Source organism: Pristiophorus japonicus, chromosome 4 (assembly GCF_044704955.1).
Source record: "Pristiophorus japonicus isolate sPriJap1 chromosome 4, sPriJap1.hap1, whole genome shotgun sequence".
NCBI lineage: Eukaryota > Metazoa > Chordata > Chondrichthyes > Pristiophoridae > Pristiophorus > Pristiophorus japonicus.
In genome coordinates, this window is record NC_091980.1 from 152,303,601 (window position 1) to 152,328,574 (window position 24,974).

At 48.5% G+C, this 24,974-nt stretch overlaps 1 protein-coding gene across 1 annotated transcript in view; it reads left to right on the forward strand.

The window, feature by feature from the left end:
- chp1 (calcineurin-like EF-hand protein 1) overlaps positions 1–21,873 on the forward strand; it is a 38,626-nt gene extending 16,753 nt beyond the window's left edge. The window contains exons 3-7 of the mRNA XM_070878651.1: positions 6,347–6,427; positions 10,992–11,119; positions 14,659–14,720; positions 16,479–16,601; positions 19,759–21,873. Of these exons, the coding sequence (XP_070734752.1) occupies positions 6,347–6,427; positions 10,992–11,119; positions 14,659–14,720; positions 16,479–16,601; positions 19,759–19,812 (448 nt within the window). The 3' untranslated portion in view covers positions 19,813–21,873. The remainder of the gene's footprint in view (positions 1–6,346; positions 6,428–10,991; positions 11,120–14,658; positions 14,721–16,478; positions 16,602–19,758) is intronic.
- Positions 21,874–24,974: the final 3,101 nt, after the last annotated feature.

The window sequence follows — 24,974 nt, forward strand, 5'->3', positions numbered from 1 at the left end:
CTTTGTATGTCAGTGTGGAGACCCATTCCTTTCCTGTCTGTTTGTGCAACTGTTCTGCCAGTGAGGCAATGGCACCCACACTACAGAAGGACCCTTGAGGGGGGACATCATTTCACAGGGCACTTGAAGTAAGTCAGGCTGGAACTCTGGTGAAAGAACAACTTTGAGTGTGTTCACACACTCTGCTAATCAGGAGCCTGAGAGTTTGTCATTGCCTTCCAAGAAGTTTACAAAAATGAAGTGAACATTGTTTTCGCTCACCAACAGCACTGGAAGTGGCCGAGTGCCTTTGTAGTTAAAGGAGTTGTGTCTTCTGCTGATGTGTGCACCAGTGATCTTTTTGCAGCTTTAATTCCTGTCTGAACATAAGAACATAAGAAATAGGAGCAGGAGTCAGCCATTTGGCCCCTCGAGCCTGCTCTGCCATTCAATATGATCATGGCTGGTTTGATCATGGGCTCAGCTCCACTTCCCTGCCCGCTCCCCATAACCCTTCACTCCCTTATTGTTCAAAAATCTGTCTATCTCCACCTTAAATATATTCAATGATCCAGCCTCCTCAACTCTCTGGGCAGAGAATTCCAAAGATTCACAATCCTCTGAGAAGAAATTCCTCCTCATTTCAGTTCTGAATGGGCGACCCATTATTCTGATTCTAGATCCCCCCCACAAGGGGAAGCATCCTCTCTGCATCTGCCCTGTCAAGCCCCGTCAGAATCACATACGTTTCAATAAGATCACCTCATTTTTCTAAATTCCAATGAGTACAGACCCTACCTGCTCAACCTTTCTTCATATGACAACTCCTTCATCTCGGGAATCAACCTGATGAACCTTCTCTGAACAGCCTCCGATGCAAGTGTATCCCAACCTTAAATAAGGAGACCAAAACTCTACGCAGTACTCCAGGTGTGGTCTCGCCAACGCTCTGTACCCTTGTAGCAGGACTTCCCTACTTTTATACTCCATCCCCTTTGCAATAAAGACCAACATTCCATTTGCCTTCCTGATCACTTGCTGTATCTGCATGTCAATCCAGCCCCATGTAAGTCCCTGAGCTGGCAGCACTGTCCTGGACCAACGGGAGTGTTGAACCCTGGCAGTGTGATCTTGGGGCAGTCGCTGTTGGCATTTGGTGGTGAGGAAGGAGCAGGATTCCCCCAGTCAATTCTCTGCCCTCTCCCAATGCTTAAACTGCAGCTTATTCAGTTGTCTAACATTGAAAAGATTGTTCTCTGCTCACGGCTTGCATCGCTAACGATCACTGATTTATTGTAAGATATTAACTTTGTGTGGAATATTTTTAAACTAGCCTGCCTTTCCGGACTCCCCACTCGCCCAAACCCATGGACCTGGTATCACTGAGCGCCAATGTGAGGATCATGGCTGGCTTTTCCCTTCCTTAGCCCACAAGTGGTCCAGTGCCAGCACAGCCACTTAAGTTGAGATCAGCTAACTCAGCACAGACAGGGCTTGGGGTCGGGGACTTGGATGAGAGAATGTGAATGCACAATTCATGACTCTGCACATGGCTCACCCAGGAGACAGTAGACATGGATGATTCTGGTTTCAACAAAGTGATGGTCAGTTTTTGGCAGGCGAGACCATCAAATAGTATGGGATGAAGTCTGCGACCTTTGGGACTTGCGCAATGGATGGAAATAGTCTCTCGGTGCAGCAGTTATCATGGGTGACTTTAATATGCATTTTAAAATCACTGACCAAACTGGAAGCAATACGGTGGAGGAGGATTTCCTGGAGTGCATAAGGGATGGGGGATGGTTTTCTAGACCAATATGTCGAGGAACCAACTAGGGGGGAGGCCATCTTAGACTGGGTGTTGTGTAATGAGAGAGGATTAATTAGCAATCTCATTGTGCGAGGCCCCTTGGGGAAGAGTGACCATAATATGGTGGAATTCTACATTAGGATGGAGAATGAAACAGTTAATTCAGAGACCATGGTCCAGAACTTAAAGAAGGGTAACTTTGAAGGTATGAGGCGTGAATTGGCTAGGATAGATTGGCTAATGATACTTAAGGGGTTGACTGTGGATGGGCAATGTCAGACATTTAGAGACCGCATGGATGAATTACAACAATTGTACATTCCTGTCTGGTGTAAAAATAAAAAAGGGAAGCTGACTCAACTGTAGCTATCAAGGGAAATCAGGGATAGTATTAAAGCCAAGGAAGTGGCATACAAATTGGCCAGAAATAGCAGCGAACCTGGGGACTGGGAGAAATTTAGAACTCTGCAGAGGAGGACAAAGGGTTTGATTCGGGCAGGGAAAATAGAGTACGAGAGGAAGCTTGCAGAGAACATTAAGATGGACTGCAAAAGCTTCTATAGATATGTAAAGAGAAAAAGGTTAGTAAAGACAAACGTAGGTCCCCTGCAGTCAGAATCAGGGGAAGTCATAATGGGGAACAAAGAAATGGCAGACCAATTGAACAAGTACTTTGGTTCGGTATTCACTAAGGAGGACACAAACAACTTTCCGGATATAAAAGGGGTCAGAGAGTCTAGTAAGAAGGAGGAACTGAAGGAAATCCTTATTAGTCGGGAAATTGATGGAATTGAAGGCCGATAAATCCCCAGGGCCTGATGGACTGCATCCCAGAGTACTTAAGGAGGTGGCCTTGGAAATAGCGGATGCGTTGACAATCATTTTCCAACATTCCATAGACTCTGGATCAGTTCCTATGGAGTGGAGGGTAGCCAATGTAACCCCACTTTTTTAAAAAAAGGAGGGAGAGAGAAAACAGGGAATTATCAGCCTGACATCGGTAGTGGGTAAACTGATGGAATCAATTATTAAGGATGTCATAGCAGCGCATTTGGAAAGAGGTGACATGATAGGTCCAAGTCAGCATGGATTTGTGAAAGAGAAATCATGCTTGACAAATCTTCTGGAATTTTTTGAGGATGTTTCCAGTAGAATGGACAAGGGAGAACCAGTTGATGTGGTGTATTTGGACCTAAGAACATAAGAATTAGGAACAGGAGTAGGCCATCTAGCCCCTCGAGCCTGCTCCGCCATTCAATAAGGTCATGGCTGATCTGGCCCTGGACTCAGCTCCACTTACCCGCCTGCTCCCCGTAACCCTTAATTCCCTTATTGGTTAAAAATCTATCTATCTGTGACTTGAATACATTCAATGAGCTAGACTCAACTGCTTCCTTGGGCAGAGAATTCCACAGATTCACAACCCTCTGGGAGAAGAAATTCCTTCTCAACTCGGTTATAAATTGGCTCCCCTGTATTTTGAGGCTGTGCCCCCTAGTTCTAGTCTCCCCGACCAATGGAAACAACCTCTCTGCCTCTATCTTGTCTATCCCTTTCATTATTTTAAATGTTTCTATAAGATCACCCCTCATCCTTCTGAACTCCAATGAGTAAAGACCCAGTCTACTCAATCTATAATCATAAGGTAACCCCCTCATCTCCGGAATCAGCCTAGTGAATCGTCTCTGTACACCCTCCAAAGCCAGTATATCCTTCCTTAAGTAAGGTGACCAAAACTGCACGCAGTACTCCAGGTGCGGCCTTACCAATATCCTATACAATTGCAGCAGGACCTCCCTGCTTTTGTACTCCATCCCTCTCGCAATGAAGGCCAACATTCCATTCGCCTTCCTGATTACCTGCTGCACCTGCAAACTAACTTTTTGGATCCAGGGACCTGGACTTTCAGAAGGCTTTAGACAAGATCCCACACGAGATTAATGTGCAAAGTTAAAGCACATGGGATTGGGGGTAGTGTGCTGGCGTGGATTGAGAACTGGTTGGCAGACAGGAAGCAAAGAGTAGGAATAAATGGGTACTTTTCAGAATGGCAGGCAGTGACTAGTGGGGTACCGCAAGGTTCTGTGCGGGGCCCCAGCTGTTTACATTGTACATTAATGATTTAGACGAGGGGATTAAATGTAGTATCTCCAAATTTGTGGATGACACTAAGTTGGGTAGCAGTGTGAGCTGCGAGGAGGATGCTATGAGGCTGCAGAGTGACTTGGATAGGTTAGGTGAGTGGGCAAATGTATGGCAGATAAAGTATAATGTGAATAAATGTGAGGTTATCCACTTTGGTGGTAAAAACAGACGGCCTATTATCTGAATGGTGACAGATTAGGAAAAGGGGAGGTGCAACGAGACCTGGGTGTCATGGTACATCAGTCATTGAAGGTTGGCATGCAGGTACAGCAGGCGGTTAAGAAAGCAAATGGCATGTTGGCCTTCATAGCGAGGGGATTTGAGTACATGGGCAGGGAGGTGTTACTACAGTTGTACAGGGCCTTGGTGAGGCCACACCTGGAGTATTGTGTACAATTTTGGTCTCCTAACTTGAGGAAGGACATTCTTGCTATTGAGCGAGTGCAGTGAAGATTCACCAGACTGATTCCTGGGATGGCAGGACTGACATATCAAGAACGACTGGATCAACTGGGCTTGTATTCACTGGAGTTCAGAAGAATGAGAGGGGATCTCATAGAAACGTTTAAAATTCTGACGGGTTTAGACAGGTTAGATGCAGGAAGAATGTTCCCAATATTAGGGAAGTCCAGAACCAGGGGTCACAGTCTAAGGATAAGGGGTAAGCCATTTAGGACCGAGATGAGGAGAAACTTCTTCACCCAGAGAGTGGTGAACCTGTGGAATTCTCTACCACAGAAAGTTGTTGAGGCCAATTCACTAAATATATTCAAAAAGTTGTTAGATGTCATCCTTACTACTAGGGGGATCAAGGGGTATGGTGAGAAAGCAGGAATGGGGTACTGAGGGAATGATCAGCCATGATCTTATTGAATGGCGGTGCAGGCTCGAAGGGCCGAATGGCCTACTCCTGCACCTATTTTCTATGTTTCTCTGGCTCTGTAAGGTCGATATTGTGACATAGAGGATTGGTTAAGTATGCATCAGGGTGTAAGGTTAACACTTTTCAAGAAGGCACAGAAAGAGACCACAAACTAAAAATTTATTAAATTGATTTAATACGGGATTTTGGGATTGACTGGGCAAAGGGAGATCACCAATTAAGGACGATCTCTGCGGTTGAGAACCAGACTGATTTTATGCATAGCAACAATAGGTCTGATACATTTGATATGTACTAACCGAAGAGCCCCTGAACTGATTGGCCAGAGGGGGAGAAACAATTCTCTCTCAAGACTCCAAGTCTGCAAGGAACCAGAACAACAAAGGGATCCCACAAGGTGTACATTTTTGGAGAACGGGTTATGATCTTAAGATGAGGAATTATCTTTTGCCCTGTAGACTCCGTGTGCAAATTGGGGACATCCAGGTACATCATCGCAGTCAGTCAAACGGATCACCACAAGCAACGTATCAATCCAAACACATTATCGGAAACCGTAGCTCAGCAGGGGATTATTCATAAAATGGATATAAGTATACGAGCTAGAAGCAGTTCAGAGGAGAGGTCCAGAAGCAAAGCGAAGTACGGAGGCAAACGGAAAGGATCAGAACTGAAGAGATTGACCAGAAGAGGACACAAGCGGTCAGGGAACCAACGACCATGAACCTGCAATCCACAATTGCAGCTAGGAACTGGACGGTGATTGTATGTCTTCAGTCAATTCTCAGAAGTCTACTTCTGTAGTTTTTAGTTAGTTTTGCATAATAAAACTGTCACTGGGTTAAGCCTAAACTTTGCGGTATGTATCGTCCTTTTTCCTGTAATCCCTGAGGTCTATGAATCAAAGAGAGTGTGTAAAACAAGCACCCTACAAGGGGTAGCCGTGGTCTCCAGGAGCCTGTTTGATTTTGGGGAAGTTGAGGAAGTGTTTTCCAGTATTCTATGATATTGTTCACAGCTTTCCTTTCCTCCCCTCTCCAGGAGTTAGCATTTCTAATGGTTGGATAGTGGGTGGACGAGCTTGCACCCTGGAACGAACAGAGTGCTGGTCCATGATGGGCTGATGCTTTCTCTCACCCTTGTATGTTCTTGCCTATGAGCCTCAGTTTCTGTTATGTATGCATGTTAATGTATGTACGGTAACACTAGACCACTGAATGTACCTTCGCCCTGTATACACTACCTGTACCACCAGAGGGTGCTGCTGCTGGAGACCTAAGGGTCACCTGTACACTGCAGGTAACCAAGTATAAAAGGGAACTCACCTCTTGGTGTCCTCACTCTAGGAGTTGCAATAAAGGACTACGGTCACTACAGTTCAAGTACTATACCCTTACCACGTGGAGTCGTTATTAGAGTGCTTACATACGCAATAGTTTCCACATCAGGCAGGTCCTTGAGCCACTTGGTCATTGTTGGAGGGAAATCATCATTTTGTTGCACGCTTAAACCTGTCTTTATCCTCTTAGCCGTGAAGATTTCCAACGGATCCCAGAGCTGGCCATTAACCCTCTGGGAGACAGGATAATCAACGCTTTCTTCCCAGAAAGGTAAGCAGTGAGCCTTGGTGTCTTTCAGTGATTAACACAGGTATCTTTCACGCATGGTGTTGCCCCACACTTTTATTCTCAAAGTCAGTCATGCTTTGGTTCTGATAGTCCCTCTAATGTTGAGTTCCAGCCCAGTCACTGACCCATCTTGAGATGTTGGGTAACTGGCCTGTGACCTGGAGGATTTGGGACATTTATCTCCAATGAAGAGAGCCTCTTTTTGGGCACCACACCATGGGAAGGATAAATTGACCTTGGAGGGAGTGCAGCATAGGTTTACCAGAATGATACTCGGACTCCAGGGGTTAAGTTATGAGGAGAGAGTACACAAATTAGGGTTGTTTTCCCCAGAATTAGAAGGTATGGGGTGATCTGATCGAAGTTGTCAAGATATTAAGGGGAACCGATAGAGAAACTATCTCTGCTGGTTGGGAATTCTCGGATGAGGGAGCATAGTCTAAAAATTAGAGCCAGACTTTTCAGGAGTGAAATTAGGAAACGCTTTTACACAAAGGGTGGTAAGAAGTTTGGAATTCTCTTCCGCAAACAGCAATTGATGCTAGATTAATTGTTGGTTTTAAATTTAAGATGGATAGCTTTTTGTTGACCAAAGGTATTAAGGGATATGGGCCAAAGGTGGGTATATGGAGTTAGATCAGCCATGATCTCATTGAATGGCCGAACAGGCTCGTGGGGCTCAGTGGCCTCCTCCTGTTCTTTCCTCTCATGAGAAGACGGGTCATGAAGGTGGGATGGGTAAGGAAGGCTGCTCAAACCCATCCAGCTTATCCTCCCATTGATACAGAAAATCACCCATCACTCCAGAGTTTCGAGCTCCAGTCCCCAACCCAATCTCATTCAAGAGAATGCTCACATTCTGTGAATAATTCCTCTGGCATCAGTCCTGAATTTACTGTTTACCAGTTTGTCAGTGTCCTTTTTTTATAAATTTTAAATTAAATCTTGGGCTATGGGCGTCACTGGTGAGGTGACCTATTATTACCCATCTCTAGTTGCCCTTGAAGATGGTGGTGAGCCGTCGCCTTGAACTGAAATTCATTGTAACGGTTTGATACAACCGAGTAGCTTGGTGAGCCACTTCAGAGGGCAGTTAAGTGTCGAGCACATTGGTGCAGAACTGGAGGCCAGACCAGGTAAAGAACATCACTGATCCGATTGGGCTTTTACGACAATCCGACAGCTTTATGCTCACTTTTACTGCGACTAGCATTTTATTTCTAGATTTTTGAAATTCTCAATCTGCCGTGGTGGGATTTAGACTTGTGTTCTCTAATGGATTATTAGTCCAAGGTTTTGGATTACTAATCCAGTAACATAACCACGACACTACTGTACCTGTAGTGTAATGGTTATGTTACTGGACTAACAATCCAGAGGCCCGCAGTTAAATCAGAAACAGTGCTTGCATTAACGTTAGCCTCTTGTATCCTTCTGTAACAGACGCGCTCATTCGCAACAGTCCATTATTTCCATTTATTGATCCATCCCCCTTCCCTCGAGTGCAGTGTTTTGCTCAATGTCGCTGCCCCTGCCCTGAATAGAATGTTTACTTGCTGTGTTGCCCACACTCCGGGTTCTGAGCCTCCTGAGTTTATCGGCTTTAAAGCTTCACTCCAGCTTGTCCAGCCAACTGCATGTCATTTACTCCCTCACATTCTCGTCAGAATAGCTCATCTGAGCTTGTCACCCCCTTTGCCACCGTTTTGGCGGGGGTGGGGGTGGTAAAGAGAGAGAGGACGATGAAAGTGGCCTGACAGGCATTCTCTTGGAATGTGCTTCCTCCTTTTCAAGTTTGGCATTGGGTCCGGTTTGGGCAGGCGGGCAAGTGGGCAATGTATAGAGCGGACAAAGATAAACCCGGCAATTGCAGACCAGTCAGTTTACCATCGGTGGTGGGGGGAGCTTTTGGAAACAATAATCTGGAGAAAATTGACAGCCACTTGGACAAGCATGGACAAATAAAGATGATCCAGCACAGATTTGTTATGGGCAGATCATGTTTGACTAACTTGAGTTTTTGATGAGGTAACAGAGAGGGTGGAAGAGGGCCGTGCAGTTGATGTTTATATGGATGAAGTATCATATTGAACTTGTTTGCAAAATTCAAGCCCATGGGATCATCATAGGCAGTCCCTCGGATGAGTTGCTTCCACTCTAAAAGTGAGTTCTCAGGTGGCTGAAGAGTCCTTCCTAACCGCAACCACTGACGCAACATTAGACAGGAGAAGCTGGGGCTCTCCTTAGTGCAGAGAAGGTTCAGTGGCAATCGGAATCATAAAGGGTTTAGATAGAGTAACTAAAAATAAAGATTCCAATGGCTGAAGTGTTGAGGGAAATTGTCTAAGGGATATAAAAGAGTTGTGGTGAATGGCTGTTTTTCAGACTGGAGGAAGGTATACAGTGGCGTTCCCCGGGGTTCAGTACTGGGACCACGGCTGTTTTTGACGTACATTAATGACTTGGACTTGAGGATACAGAAACAATTTTGAAATTTTCAGATGACACAAGACTTGGAAGTGTAATGAACAGTGAGGCGGATAGTGATCGACTTCAGGAGGACACAGACAAGCTGGTGGAATGGGTGGACGCGTGGCAGATGACTTTCAATGCAGAAAAGTGTGAGGTGATGTATTTTGGTAGGAAGAATGAGGAGTGACAATACAAGCTAAATGATACAATTTTAAAGAGGGTGCAAGAATAGAGAGACCTGAGGGAGTTAGTGCACAAGTCTTTGAAGGTTGCAGGACAGGTTAACAAAGCAGTTACTAAATCATGGGATCCTGGGCTTTATAAATGGAGCCAAGATGATATGGTAAACCTGTATAAAACACTGGTTTGGCCCCAGTTGGAGTACTGTGCCCAATTCTGGGCACCATACTTTAGGAAGGACGTGAAGACTTTGGAGAAGGTACCGAAGAGAGTGGTTCCAGCGATGAGGGACTACAGTTACATGGATAGACTGGAGACACTGGGGCTCTCCTTGGAGCAAAGAAAGTTAAGTGGAGAATCATGAAAAGTTTCGATAAAGTAAATAAAAATAAAGGTTCCAATGGCTGAAGCCTTGTGAGCACATTTAGACCTGAAGAAATTGTAGCAGGGGACTAACTGGGAGGTCATAGATTGCATGCCTGAGTATCCCTGGTTTAACAACAATTTCTGTTTATACAGTGCCTTTATTGTAGAAAAGATCCCAAGACACTTTACATAGGAAAGTGGGATTAATAAAATAGGTGAAGGAATGGAGCGGAGAGAGGTGACCAAACGCTTGGTTGGAAAGATGTGTTTTGAGCAGGTTTTTAACCGGTGAGGAAACAAGTGGGGGGGGGGGGGGGGCAGAGGGATTTAAGAAGGGACACGATGATTCATTCAATCTTTGAACATCTGCTCCCAAAACCTGGGGTTCCAGGTGATGACACTGTGTGGGAGGGAGTTACATTGCAAGAGAGTGGTTCATGACGTTTTCTCACTGACGTCTATGCTACCTTTTTAAATTGATACACAAAGTGGAGAGGCAACTGCTCTTTTGTTTTAAGCATATGTATAAAGATCTGATAACTTTTGTGGTACTGTTGCACAGGTGATAGTCCTGCAGAAGACTGATTGCCCAGACATATTGGAGAGGGTAGATTCTGGCATGGAATCATTTGTCTTCAACAAGTTCACTATTGTGTACGGCGTGAGGTTGTACTAATTTAACAAGTGAGGTTTTCTCTAACCTGGCCAACAGGAGTATAGCATTCCACCACTGTACAGATAACAACTTTGTTTAACAAACGGCAGGTTTCAGCACGCTCTCGTTCACAATGATTTCCATACAATTGACACAATTTGTTGTAAGGATACTGATTTGTAGTTATCCATTTCTGGTTTTAATCTTCCCTATGGATAGGAAAACATTTCTCTTTCCATTCAGATTGAAGACAAGAGCGCAATAAAACAGATAAGCTGGGGGATCGATCTAATCGAGGCCTTTAAACTTAGGGGAGGGTTCGATAGGGTAGACGTAGAGAAGATGTTCCCACTTATGGGAGAGACCATAACTGGAGCTCTCAAATATAAGGTAGTCACCTTCACCCCACCTGCGTCCACATTCGATACATAATCTGTCAATCCCATCACCAAACACATCATCTCTCCTCCTCCCCCCCCACCATGATTTTCCAAAGGGACCCTTCCCTCTGTAGTTCCCCAGCACACACTCAACACCTAGTCCCCTTTGCCCAGCACCTTTCCATGCAAGCACCGACGATGCCACACTTGCCCCGCACCAATGTATAGGGCCCAAACACTTCCGTGTGCTGGGTTCATGTGCAAACCATGTGAAGGGCCTGAGGAGCGCGCATGTACAGTGGGCTCTGCTCTAACTCGCGTCAGGCGATTCCTGTCAGTCGTGTTGATGTCGCTTGCCTGTTGGTTTTTCAGTGAGTCTGGGTATTGCCTTGCCCTGCACTGCAAGGCGTGTGATTATTCTGTACAATTCCTGCTGCTGGGCTGGGCTTCATGCCACTGAACCTTGGATTTTTTTCTTTCTAAATGTGCTCAGCGAAGACCAGGTCAATTTCCGAGGCTTTATGCGGACTCTTGCTCATTTCCGACCCATTGAGGATAGCGACAAAAGCAAAGACCCTCGCGTTCCTGAACCCCTCAACAGTAGGAATAACAAGCTGCTCTGTGAGTAACCGGCTCCAGTCCCTGCTTCCTTTGGGTGGGAAGGCGGGGTGGTGGGTTCGTGGGGAAGGGAGAGAGGAGTGGGGGGGAGAAAATAGGGAGGCAAGGAGGTAATGGAGAGGGGGCGGAGTGGGTGGGGATGAGGGCGGCGGGTTGGGCGGGGATGTTGGGGGTGAGTGGGGAGGGGCGTGGGGGTAAGTGGGTGGGGTTGGCGGGGGTGAGTGGGGAGAAGGAGGGATAGAGGGGGAGGGGGGTTGGAGGTGGCAGCTCGTTACTATATCTGCAAGATTAGGTTGGGAACACAGCTGTCTGATGACTAAGTACATTGCCCAATGAGCTGTGCCGACCAGGAACGGCTCAGCCTCAGTCCCTTCAGCTGAGTGTGCTTGGGCAGGGCTAGGGCAGAGGTGGGTGGGGGCATTTAGTTAGCCTCAGCGCCTCGAGACCGGGGAGGGGGCTAAATCAGCCAGGATACCTAGTGCCACCCAGTGGGAGCAGTTGGAACTGCCTATGTGACAGCAGGTGAGTACAGGCTTGTGCTGGGCGAAGACTGATCCTCGATCCAGACTGATGTAGTCGCTCACGTTACTCAACGTTAACACTTTACGCCAGCAGCAGCGTGTTAGTTTCTCTTTCTGGTACAGAGAAAATATTGGTTCTCCATCCCTGGGACACTGCGACCCATGTATAAGGCGTGTTCTCTATCCCTGGGGCACTCATCATCATAGGCAGTCCCTCGGAATCGAGGAGGACTTGCTTCCACTCCCAAAGTGAGTTCTTTGATGGCTAAACAGTCCGATACAAGAGCCACAGACCCTGTTACAGATGGGACAGATATTTGTCGGGGGAAGGGGTCAGTAGAGCTGGTTTGTCGCGCACTCCTTCCGCTGCCTGCGCCTGGCCTCTTCTTGCTCCTTGCGTCGAAACTCGAAGAGCTCAACGCCCTCCCGGTCTCCCAGGTGTCAGTGGTGGTGTCGCACTTTACCAGGGAGGCTTTGAGGGTGTCCTTATAACGTTTCCGCTGTCCTCCTTTGGCTCGTTTACCATGACGGAGCTCCGCATAAAGTATTTGCTTAGGGAGTCTCGTATCTGGCATGTGTACTATGTGGCCTGCCCAGCGGAGCTGATCGAGTGTGGTCAATGCTTCAATAGGGATGTTAGCCTGGTCGAGGAAACTCATGTTGTTGCGCCTGTCCTCCATGGGGATTTGCAGGATCTTGTGGAGACATTGTTGGTGATATATCTCCAGCGACTTGAGGTGCCTTCTGTACATCGTCCATGCCTCAGATCCATACAGGAGGGCGGGTATTACTACAGCCCTGTAGACCTTGGTGGTGGTATTTGAGGGCCTGGTCTTCAAACACTCTTTTCCTCAGACGGCCAAAGACTGACTGGCACACTGGAGGCGATGCTGAATCTCCGCATCAATGTCTGCCTTTGTTGATAAGAGGCTTCCAAGATATGAGAAATAGTCCACGTCCAGGGCCGCGCCGTGGATCTTGATGATTGGAGGGCAGTGCTGTGCGGTGATGACAGGCTGGTGAAGGACCTTTGTCTTATGGATGTTAAGCGTAATGCTTTCATATGCCTCAGTGAATACATTGACTGTATCCTGGAGTTCAGCCTCAGAATGTGCACAGACGCCGGCGTCATCCGCGTACTGCACCCCAACGACAGAGGTTGGGGTGATCTTGGACCTGGCCTGGAGGTGGCATAGATTAAACAGCTTCCCACTGGTTCTGTAGTTTAGTTCCACTCCAGGGAGAACTTGTTGATTGTGAGGTGGAGCATGGCGGCGAGGAAGGTTGAGAAAAGGGTTGGAGCGATAACGCAGCCCTGTTTGACCCCGGTCCGGGCGTGGATTGGGTCTGTAATAGATCCGTTGGTAAGGATCACGGCCTGCATGTCATCGTGAAGCAGGCGAAGGATGTTGACAGACTTTTTGGGGGCATCCGAAACGGAGGAGGACGCTCCATAGACCCTCACGGTTGACGGTGTCAAAGGCCTTTGTAAGATCGAAAAAGGCCATGTATAAGGGCTGGTGCTGCTCCCTGCATTTTTCCTGCAGCTGTCGCGCTGCAAAAATCATGTCTGTTGTGCCCCGTAGGGGACAAAATCCGCATTGTGATTCTGGGAGGAGCTCCTCAGCCACAGGGAGAAGACGATTGAGGAGAACTCTAGCGACAACTTTCCCAGTTGCTGATAACGGCGATTCCTCTGTGGTTGCCGCAGTTGGACGTCCCCCTTTTTAAAAATGGTCACAATCACTGCATCTCTCAGATCTCCCAGCATGCTCTCCTCCCTCCAGATGAGGCCATGTATCCACGCCAACAGCGCCGCTCCACCATATTTTAGCGTCTCAGCAGGGATTCCATCCACACCCGTAGCCTTGTTATTCTTAAGCTGTTTGGAGTTTCACTGAGTTGGTGGCATGGGTCACTGATGGAGTAGAGAACACTCGAGTCAAAGGCAGAGCCTTGATTGAGGATATCTTCAAAGTGCTCCTTCCATCAGGTCCTGACAGCCTCGGTGTCCTTGATGAGTGTTTCCCCGTTCTTGGCCAGGAGTGGGTTGGGACCGTAGATGGCCTTGACTGCAGTGAAGAATCCTCGCATATCGTGGCTGTCGGCCAGTTGTTGTATCGCCTGTGCTTTCTCCATCCACCACATGTTCTTAAGGTCCCGAGTTTTTTATTCAAGGACCTGAGCCTTGAGCTGTCTGTAATGTTGTTTTGCAGCTCCCGAGTTGGGCTGTTGCTTGAGACTCAGAAGTGCTTTGCGCTTGCAATCTTTGTTCTTCGATCTCCTGATCATTTTCATCAAACCAGTCCTGGGGCACTGTGACCCATGTATAAGGCGTGTTCTCTGTCCCTGGGCACTGACCCATGTATAAGGCGTGTTCTGTCCCTGGGGCACTGTGACCATGTACAAGGCATGTTTCCACCTCTGCTCCAATTAGCTCTGCGCTCAGGTGAATGTAAAAGATCCCATGGCACTATTTCGAAGAACGGCAGGGGGGTTCTCCCCGGTGTCCTGGCCAATATTTATCCCTCAATCAACATCATTTATTTTTTTTAAAAACAGATTATCTTGTCATGTATCACATTGCTGTGTGTGAGAGCTTGCTGTGTGCAAATTGGCTGCTGCGTTTCCTACATTACAACAATGACCACTTCAAAAATGACCTCATTGGCTGAAAAGCGCTTTGGGAATTCCGCTGGTTGTGAAAGGCGCTATATTAATGTGAGTTCTTTTCTGTCTAGCCTGATTATGAACAGTGCAGAGGACCATATAGTGAGGTGAACAATATCTCACGGTCTGTCTGAGGAACACCAGGTCATAGTAAAGTTTGATATGAGAGTGGAGTGATGATAGAGGGAAGGGAAAGAGGTGGGGAAAATATGACTGAACGCAGATGGCTCTTCAGCTGAGTTAAATGCCATTTACAACCTCCACTCTGCTGCATGCAATCCTTTCCTTGGCGGTCTAAACTGCTGGTTTTTACATTGTGCGATGCCTAATAATCCTTCTCTTCCATTTCAGTTGCTTTCCAGCTATATGATCTGGACAAGGATGACAAAATCTCGCGAGAAGAGCTCCTGCAGGTAACAAGTGCCTTCTGCTGGAGCTGAGTTAAGCTGCAGTAACATGGCGTGGGTGGCGGGCGGGCAGCAAAGTGATGGATCCTCCCTGTACATATGGAACTCACATTTTCTGATAACATTTTCTCCAACTTAGATCCTCAGCGAGCTTCAATTCTAAACAAGGTTGGTTTTATGAATTTGCAATCCCGCACTAGTTACTGGGCACTGCTGTCTAAATCCCAGCCGTGGTGATCCCAGCAGGGTCAGTGTGTGCCCTGGTGATCCCAGCAGGGTCAGTGTGTGCCCTGGTGATCCCAGCAGGGTCAGTGTGTGCCCTGGTGATCCCAGCAGGGTCAGTGTGTGCCCTGGTGATCCCAGCAGGGTCAGTGTGTGCCCTGGTGATCCCAGCAGGGTCAGTGTGTGCCCTGGTGATCCCAGCAGGGTCAGTGTGTGCCCTGGTGATCCCAGCAGGGTCAGTGTGTGCCCTGGTGATTCCCAGCAGGGTCAGTGTGTGCCCTGGTGATTCCCAGCAGGGTCAGTGTGTGCCCTGGTGATTCCCAGCAGGGTCAGTGTGTGCCCTGGTGATTCCCAGCAGGGTCAGTGTGTGCCCTGGTGATTCCCAGCAGGGTCAGTGTGTGCCCTGGTGATTCCCAGCAGGGTCAGTGTGTGCCCTGGTGATTCCCAGCAGGGTCAGTGTGTGCCCTGGTGATTCCCAGCAGGGTCAGTGTGTGCCCTGGTGATTCCCAGCAGGGTCAGTGTGTGCCCTGGTGATTCCCAGCAGGGTCAGTGTGTGCCCTGGTGATTCCCAGCAGGGTCAGTGTGTGCCCTGGTGATTCCCAGCAGGGTCAGTGTGTGCCCTGGTGATTCCCAGCAGGGTCAGTGTGTGCCCTGGTGATTCCCAGCAGGGTCAGTGTGTGCCCTGGTGATTCCCAGCAGGGTCAGTGTGTGCCCTGGTGATTCCCAGCAGGGTCAGTGTGTGCCCTGGTGATTCCCAGCAGGGTCAGTGTGTGCCCTGGTGATTCCCAGCAGGGTCAGTGTGTGCCCTGGTGATCCCAGCAGGGTCAGTGTGTGCCCTGGTGATCCCAGCAGGTTCAGTGGGTGCCCTGGTGATCCCAGTGTATTTCATGACCTCAGTACATCCCAAAGCGCTTTACAGCCAATGAAGTACTTTTGGAGTGTAGTCATTGATGTAATGTGGGAAACGCGTCAGCCAATTAGTGCACAGCAAGCTCCCACAAACAGCAATGTGATAATGACCACGTAATCTGTTTTAGTGATGTTGATTGACGGATAAATATTGGCCAAAACACTGGAGAACTCCCCTGCTCTTTGTATAGTGCCATGGGATCTTTTCCATCTATCCAAGAGGGCAGGCGGGGCCTCGTTTTACTGTCTCAGCTGATAGACGGTACCTCTGACGGTGCAGCACTCCCTCAGTACTGCGCTAGACTGTTGACCTAGATTTTGTGCTCTAGCTTCTGGAATGGGACTTGAACCACCGTCCTGACTCCGAAGTGAGAGAGGTACTTGTGCCAGATCCCATCCTGCCTCACCACATCTTGTACAGATTAAAAACAGATTCAGCTTTAAATCGTATATTATTAACACTGCAGGGAGGTGGGGGAATCTCGGTGAAGGCACTGGGAGAGATAGATTGGCAGCTGAGAGTGTGCCTGCTATGTGAAGGCACTGGTGTTTGAAGGGGCGTCTCTGTACCGTGCAGGATCCCGTATTGCCAGAACTGCTCATCAGCTGTTTATTCACTTGTACCCATCACAGGTCCTTCGCATGATGGTGGGGGTGAATATTTCCGATGAGCAGTTGGGGAGCATCGCGGACCGTACCATTCAAGAGGCAGACCAGGATGGTGACAGTTCCATCTCCTTCATGGAGTTCCAGAAGGTATGGGCAGATTGATCTGCAGCAGCACAGTCCACTGAGGTACCCTGGTATACTGAGATACCCTGCCTGCTCCTGACTAGACTATTGAACAGTGACAGACCTGTACCCACCAGTACCGTACCCCAGTGTTAGTGACAGACCTGTACCCACCAGTACTGTACCCCAGTGTTATACAGTGACAGACCTGTACCCACCAGTACTGTACCCCAGTGTTATACACTGACAGACCTGTACCCACCAGTACTGTACCCCAGTGTTATACACTGACAGACCTGTACCCACCAGTACTGCACCCCAGTGTTAGTGACAGACCTGTACCCACCAGTACTGTACCCCAGTGTTATACAGTGACACACCTGTACCCACCAGTACTGTACCCCAGTGTTAGTGACAGACCTGTACCCACCAGTACTGTACCCCAGTGTTATACACTGACAGACCTGTACCCACCAGTACTGTACCCCAGTGTTAGTGACAGACCTGTACCCACCAGTACTGTACCCCAGTGTTATACACTGACAGACCTGTACCCACCAGTACTGTACCCCAGTGTTATACACTGACAGACCTGTACCCACCAGTACTGTACCCCAGTGTTATACACTGACAGACCTGTACCCACCAGTACTGTACCCGTGTTATACAGTGACAGACCTGTACCCACCAGTACTGTACCCCAGTGTTATACACTGACAGACCTGTACCCACCAGTACTGTACCCCAGTGTTATACACTGACAGACCTGTACCCACCAGTACTGTACCCCAGTGTTATACAGTGACAGACCTGTACCCACCAGTACTGTACCCCAGTGTTATACACTGACAGACCTGTACCCACCAGTACTGTACCCCAGTGTTATACACTGACAGACCTGTACCCACCGGTACTGTACCCCAGTGTTATAGTGACAGACCTGTACCCACCAGTACTGTACCCCAGTGTTATACAGTGACACACCTGTACCCACCAGTACTGTACCCCAGTGTTATACAGTGACAGACCTGTACCCACCAGTACTGTACCCCAGTGTTATACAGTGACAGACCTGTACCCACCAGTACTGTACCCCAGTGTTATAGTGACAGACCTGTACCCACCAGTACTGTACCCGTGTTATAGTGACAGACCTGTACCCACCAGTACTGTACCCCAGTTATACAGTGACAGACCTGTGCCCACCAGTACTGTACCCCAGTGTTATACAATGACAGACCTGTACCCACCAGTACTGTACCCCAGTGTTATACAATGACAGACCTGTACCCACCAGTACTGTAGTCCAGTATTATACAGTGACAGACTGCTACCCACCGGTATGCAGATGATACTAAAATTGGCTGTGTAGTTGATGATGATGAAGAAAGCTGTAGACTGCAGAAAGATATCAATCAACTGGTCAGGTGGGCAGAACAGTGACAAATGGAATTTAATCCGGAGAAATGTGAGGTAATGCATTTGGGGAGGTCTAACAAGGAAAGGGAATACACATTAAATGGTAGGACACTGAGAAGTGTAGAGGAACAAAGGAACCTTGGAGTGCAGGTCCACAGATTCCTGAAGGTAGCCGGACAGGTAGATAAGGTGGTTAAGAAGGCATATGGAATGCTTGCCTTTATTAGCCGAGGCATGGAATACAGGAGCAGGGGATTATGCTTGAACTGTATAAATCCATCGGCAGTCCTTTGAAGCGAGGTTGACTTGCTTCCACGGCAAAAAGGGATGAGTTCACAGATGTTTCAATGTTCCAGATCCCGAACTAATATTCCAGATCCCGAACTACATCTTGAAGGGTGGAAGATGTCTGTGGATTTTTTTAACGTGGGGTGGCCGTTGCACACCAGCCACCACACGGGCTTGACGGTCTTAGTCCAGTGGCAAGGGTTAACCAAGACAACTGGAGACCAGCTCTGCTGCACGGACCTAGTGCACACACACATCGCAGTGTGGGCTGACCCGTGCTGCCCCTGGGCCCTCGTCTCCTCTGTGCCCCAAACTCGCGCCTCTCCTAGGCCCTGGTCACTTCCATCTACAAACTCTTGCCATTCTTTCGCCCCTCCTGCTGTGCCTGCCCGCACTGCAATCAGCGACCTGGCTTCGCAGCCATCGCCCTCCTGCAGCAGCACGCGCTGCTCCCTGCAGTGGGATACCGCCGCACGCTGCTCCCTCCAATGGCCCCGGCCTGCTGATGGTCACCTGATAAAACACTGGTTAGGCCACAGCTGCAGTACTGCGTGTTGTTCTGGTCACCACATTACAGGAAAGATGTGATTGCACTAGAGAGGGTACAGAGGAGATTTATGAGGATATTGCTGTGAGTGGAGAACCTTAGCTGTGAGGACAGATTGGATAGGCTGGATTTGTTTTCCTTGAAACAGAGGAGGCTGAGGGGGGAGATCTTATTGAGGTGTATAAAATGATGAGGGGCCTGGATATAGTGGATAGAAAGGGCCTATTTCCCTTTGCAGTGGGGTCAACAACCAGGGAGCATAAATTTAAAATAATTGGTAGAAGGTTTAAAGGGGATTTTAAGGGAGGTTTCTTGACCCAGAGGGTGGGTGGGGGTCTGGAATTCACTATCTCAAAGGGTGATGGAGGCAGAAACCCTCACCACATTTAAAAAGTACTTGAAAATGCATTTGAAGTGCTATAGGCTACAGACCTAGAGCTGGAAAGTGGGATTAGGCTGAATAGACTCTTGTTGGCCGGCACAAACACGATGGGTCGAAATGGCCTTCCGTGCTGTAAATGTCCATGATTCTACTGCACCTCAGTGTTATACAGTCAGACTGGTACCCATCAGTACTATACCCCAGTGTTCTACAGTCAGACTGGTACCCATCAGTACTGTACCCCAGTGTTATACAGTGACAGACCTGTATCCACCAGTACTGTACCCCAGTGTTATACAGTGACAGACCTGTACCCACCAGTACTGTACCCCAGTGTTATACAGTGACAGACCTGTACCCATCAGTACTGTACCCCAGTGTTATACAGTGACTGACCTGTACCCAGCAGTGCTTTGGCCTGTACAATAAATGGTAAGCATCTTGCGATATAAGTGGGGGATGAATTTGAATGGGTGCGTGTTACTGTTTCCTGCATCACTATTTACTCTCCCGACTGAGTCTCCTGTTTTCTCTGTTCCCTGCAGGTGTTGGAGAAGGTTGATGTTGAGCAGAAGATGAGCATCCGTTTCCTTCACTGAAATCCACTGTCTTTACAGTGAATGTGCAGGCGAGCTCTCCACACATTGACTCTGCCTGCCTCTGACTACACCGACATGTTAGCTGACCACTTATAGAAGTTTATCAATTCCACAGGAGAGTGCCAGTCAATCAATTGGTTCCCCACTCCTGCGCAGTGGCGGGAATGGTTACTCCGCAGGGTTAGTCCTGTGTCCCACCATTGAGCAGTCCGTGCCGTGCGTCTCACCTGATGATCCCAGGTATCGCTCAGCAACTGCCCCTGGGACTGAGCAGACTGATCCGCCTTTCTGTGCTGCGCCTTCATTGGATGTTTAGCGGAGGAAGCCAGTCCTGCGTGAGGGGTCCATGCCTGTCATGGACTGCACTGTTCTTGTGCTCCTTCAAACGGACTGCTCCCCAATCAAACTGTACAAGACTGAGGGCATGACAATCGGGTGCTTTTTAAAATTGGATTTGCATGTTTTTTTGATCGGGGTTATTGATTATGGGGTATTTATTGATCCAGTGTTGTATGAATTGTGGTTTTCAGGATATTTACTATCACAGGTCCTTTTGTGCCAGCTGTTATACCTTGCCTGTTTTTCTTATGTTTTAGGCCTAATCTCTCCCACACCTCACAATGAAAATAAAGGCTGCCCTTATGCTTGATAAGGAGACGCTATATATCCCTTGGGACCAGGCTTTCTCCTGCTTTACTTGTGATTTGTTTGTACGTGTATTCCATCTCAAGGTTTTGGCAGATTTTACTTGGCAGTGGTAATGACACTCGTATTGGCCTCGAGCCTGTGGGTCCCCCTGTCTCTTCTCTCCACCCCCTTCCCCCGCGCCGAGGGCCTGTGGGTCCCTCCCCAACGGCCTGCGAGTGTCTCTCCCCTCTCCCCCACCACCCACCCCCCCCGGAGGGCCTGTGGGTCCTGTGATTTTTCTGGTGAATCTCGGTGCCTCCTCTCCCCAGCTGTCGCCCTTGGGCAAGGTATCTTTATATTACTAGTGTTTGAACCATCGCTGCCTGTGAAGAGCCAACAGTGTGTGTCAGCCTCCATCTTTTAGTTCATTGGCTGCTGTACCAGTGAAAACTGAAGGTGACAGTGCCTCTCCACTGCAAGAAATCAGTTCTTTAATGTGGCAGCACAGATTTGTGGTGTGGCGGTGATGCCATTGGGAGATTCCACCTGGAGCCACTGACAGTATTGGGTGGGGGCGGCGAGGGAGCGTGTGTGATGTGACTGGCTTTGTCTCAACACCCTTTCTTCCACATGGACAGGCATTGAACACGCACATTGTATTTGTGACGTCACCATCAGCTGGTCAATCATTCGATGTCACCTGCCTGTACTGTTTAGATTTAGCTCTTGCTGCTGCATATACCTGGATTGGTGACATTCATTTCCTAGCAGCAACATTCCAACAGTATTTATGTTGATGAATTAAATGCTGGCACAGGAGTGCTCAGTGGGAAGAAGGGAAGGCAAGGCAGGGTCGGGCCGGTCCTCGAGCTTGAACCAGTCACATTGAGCTGCACCAAGCGATGAAGAGCATGCTGCCTTGTTGAGTGCTCAGCTGATGCAGAAACCCAGCAGTGCCAGGGAGCACTCTGCACATTCCTGGACCTTGCTGCAGTACCGCAAGGCTCTGTCCAGGATAAGCACACCTCCGTGTGACTGAACTCTGCAGGGCTGGAGCAGGTACTGTCAAAAGGGCTTGTGTATCTGACTGAGGGCAGCCCTGCTTCTGTGTCTCGTTCTGCATTATTGAGCCTGGATGTTTCCTTCATAGACTGTCACACTGGTTGTCAGAGGCTGGGATCCCATTCCACTCCCAGGCTTTGGGTTCCTTGCCTTTTTTGGGTGTCAGTTCTCCTGTGGGTGACTGGAGGGAGTGTTGTAGGATACTGCCATCAGCACTTGTCTGATTGAGCTGAATGTAATGCAAACTGTTGTGCCTGTGATTCGCTCATTCATACTGTGTAGAATTATATTGTCCTTTCATGACCACCTTCCCTATGAGAAGAGTACCTGTACATTTCATTAATAAAACATTTGATCATCCTTGATCCTTTATTCGGGTGCCTCCCTTACTTTATTTTGGGATGAAAGATATTCAGTCTCTGAAGGAACATTGGATGTTGTCTCCTATGAAGAGCCCACTGTGTGGTATTGAGTAATTCACATCTGTGCTGGGCTTCTACAGTTGGCCTCGAGGATTCTGAGCCTGGTACTGTTCCATGGGGATATTTGGGAGATTGTTCTGCTCTCAGTGCTGAGGTCACTCACCGATAATTTGAAAAAAAATTATAAATAAATACATTGAAGTAGCCTCGAGTGGCAGAGAAGCTTCAATGGAGAGAATTACCCAAGGCATTTTCAGTTAATGCCATGGAGGGAGAGATTAGCTTGAGATGGCTATTTAGAAGGTTTTTAAAGGTGGATAGACAGGTCAAAGGAGAGAGCAGGAGCAGGACCAAGGCAACTGGAGTCTTGTCACCCATGGTGGATGAATAGGCCAGAATCTGAGGAATACAACATTTGGGAGGGCCAGGGCTGGACGAGATCACACATGGTGTGGTAAAGCCATGGAGGGGTTTATAAACAAATATAAGTTGAGGGTCAGCGAGCACGGGAGAGGGGGATTAATGAGGCTTAGTGGGTAACAGTGTACATGTGACAGCGGTTTGGAGTTTCTGGGAAACGAGCATTCGAATAGTTGCATTTGGAAGTGGTGAAAGGGCGCGGGCAGGCCATGTTATGAAAAAAGACTTGCATTTATATAGCGCCTTTCAGGCCCACTAGATGTCTGAGCGCTTTGCAGCCAATGAAGTACTTTGAGTGTAGTCATTGATGTAATATGAGAAATGCAGCAAGCTCCCACAAACAGTAATGTGATAATGACCAGATAAACTGTTTGTTGGTTGTGGGATAAATATTGGCCAGGACACCGGGGAGAACTCCCCTGATCATCATCGAAATAGTACCATGGGATCGATTACGTCAATCCGAAAGACAACGCCTCAACAGTGCAGTGCTCTCTCAGCACTAGAGTGTCAGCCTAGATCTATGTCTCAAGTTCCTGGAGTGGGACTTGCATCTGAGACAAGGTTGTGGGTTTGTGTGCTGCCCACTGACCCGTAGCTGACACGAATATGGAGGATTTTTTTTATTCATGGGATGTGGGCGGCATTTATTGGCCATCCCTAATTGCCCTTGAGAAGGTGGTGATGAACCGCTGCAGTCCGTGTGAAGGTATTCCCACAGTGCTGTTAGGGAGTTCCAGGATTTTGACCCAGCGATACACTTCCAAGTCGGGATGGTATGTAACTTGGAGGGGAACTTGCAGGTGATGGTGTTCCCATGTGCCAGCTGCCCTTGTCCTAGGTGGTGGAGACTGCGGGTTTGGGAGGTGCTGCCGAAGAAGCCTTGGTGAATTGATGCAGCACATCTTGTAGATGGTGCACACTGCAGTCACGGTGTACCGGTGGTGGTTGGGCAGCTCACTGAACCATAAGATGCATCATAGCCAAGACGATACTCTATTGTACAGTTTCTGAGTGTATATGTCGACTCAAACTAACATTATACACTTTTTAATTGACTAATGGCTGTGAAGATGAGATGTCATCATCATCATCATCATAGGCAGTCCCTCAGGATCGAGGAAGACTTGCTTCCACTCTTAGCATGAGTCCTTAGGTGGCTGAACAGTCCAATACGAGAACCACAGTTTCTATCACAGGTGGGACAGATAGTCGCTGAAGGAAAGGGTGGGTGGGACAGGTTTGCTGCACGCTCCTTCCGTTGCCTGTGCTTGATTTCTGCATGCTCTCGGCAGCGATACTCGAGGAGCTCAGCGCCCTCCCGAATGCACTTCCTCCACTTAGGGCGGTCAGTGGGGATGTCACACTTTATCAGGGAGGCTTTGAGGGTGTCCTTGTAATGTTTCCTCTGCCCACCTTTGGCTCGTTTGCCGTGGACGAGTTCCGAACAGAGCGTTTGCTTTGGGAGTCTCATGTCTGGCATACGAACAATGTGGCCTGCCCAGCGGAGCTGATCAAATGTGGTTAGTGCTTCAATGCTGGGGATGTTGGCCTGGACAAGGACGTTAATGTTGGTGCGTCTGTCCTCCCAGGGGATTTGCAGGATCTTGTAGAGACATCGTTGGTGGTATTTCTCCAGCGACTTGAGGTACATGGTCCACGTCTCTGAGCCATACAGGAGGGCGAGTATTACTACAGCCCTGTAGACCATGAGCTTTGTGACAGTTTTGAGGGCCTGGTCTTCAAACACACACTTCCTCAGGCGGCTGAAGGCTGCATTGGAGGCGGTGTTGGATCTCATCAGTGCCTGCTCTTGTTGATAGGAGGCTCCCGAGAAAGGGGAAGTGGTTCACGTTGTCCAGGGTCACGCCATGGATCTTGATGTTTGGGGGGCAGTGCTGTGCGGCGAGGACAGGCTGGTGTAGGACCTTTGTCTTACTGATTAATGTTTAGCGTAAGGCCCATGCTTTCATATGCCTCGGTAAATACGTTGGCTCTGTCCTGGAGTTCAGCCTCTGTGTGTACAGACGCAGGCGGCATCTGCGTACTGTAGCTCGACGACAGAGGTTGGAGTGGTCTTGGACCTGACCTGGAGACGGTGAAGGTTGAACAGCTTCCCACTGGTTCTGTAGTTTAGTTCCACTCCAGCGGGGAGCTTGTCAACTGTGAGGTGGAGCATGGCAGCGAGGAAGATTGAGAAGAGGGTTGGGGCGATAACACAGCCCTGCTTGACCCCAATCCGGACATGGATTGGGTCTGCGATGGATCCGTTGGTAAGGATCATGGCCTGCATGTTGTCGTGGAGCAGGGGGAGGATGGTGACGTACTTTTGGGGGCATCCGAAACGGAGGAGGACGCTCCACAGACCCTTGCGGTTGACAGTGTCAAAGGCCTTTGTAAGGTTGAAGAAGGCCATGTATAAGGGCTGACGCTGTTCCCTGCATTTTTCCTGCAGCTGTCACGCTGTAAAAATCAAATCCGTTGTGTCCCAGAGCTGACGAAATCCACACTGCAACTCTGGGAGGAGCTCCTCAGCTACAGGGAGAAGACAGTTGAGGAGGACTCTAGCGACGACTTTCCCAGTGACTGATAGCAGGGAGATTCCTCTGTAGTTGCCGCAGTCGGACTTGT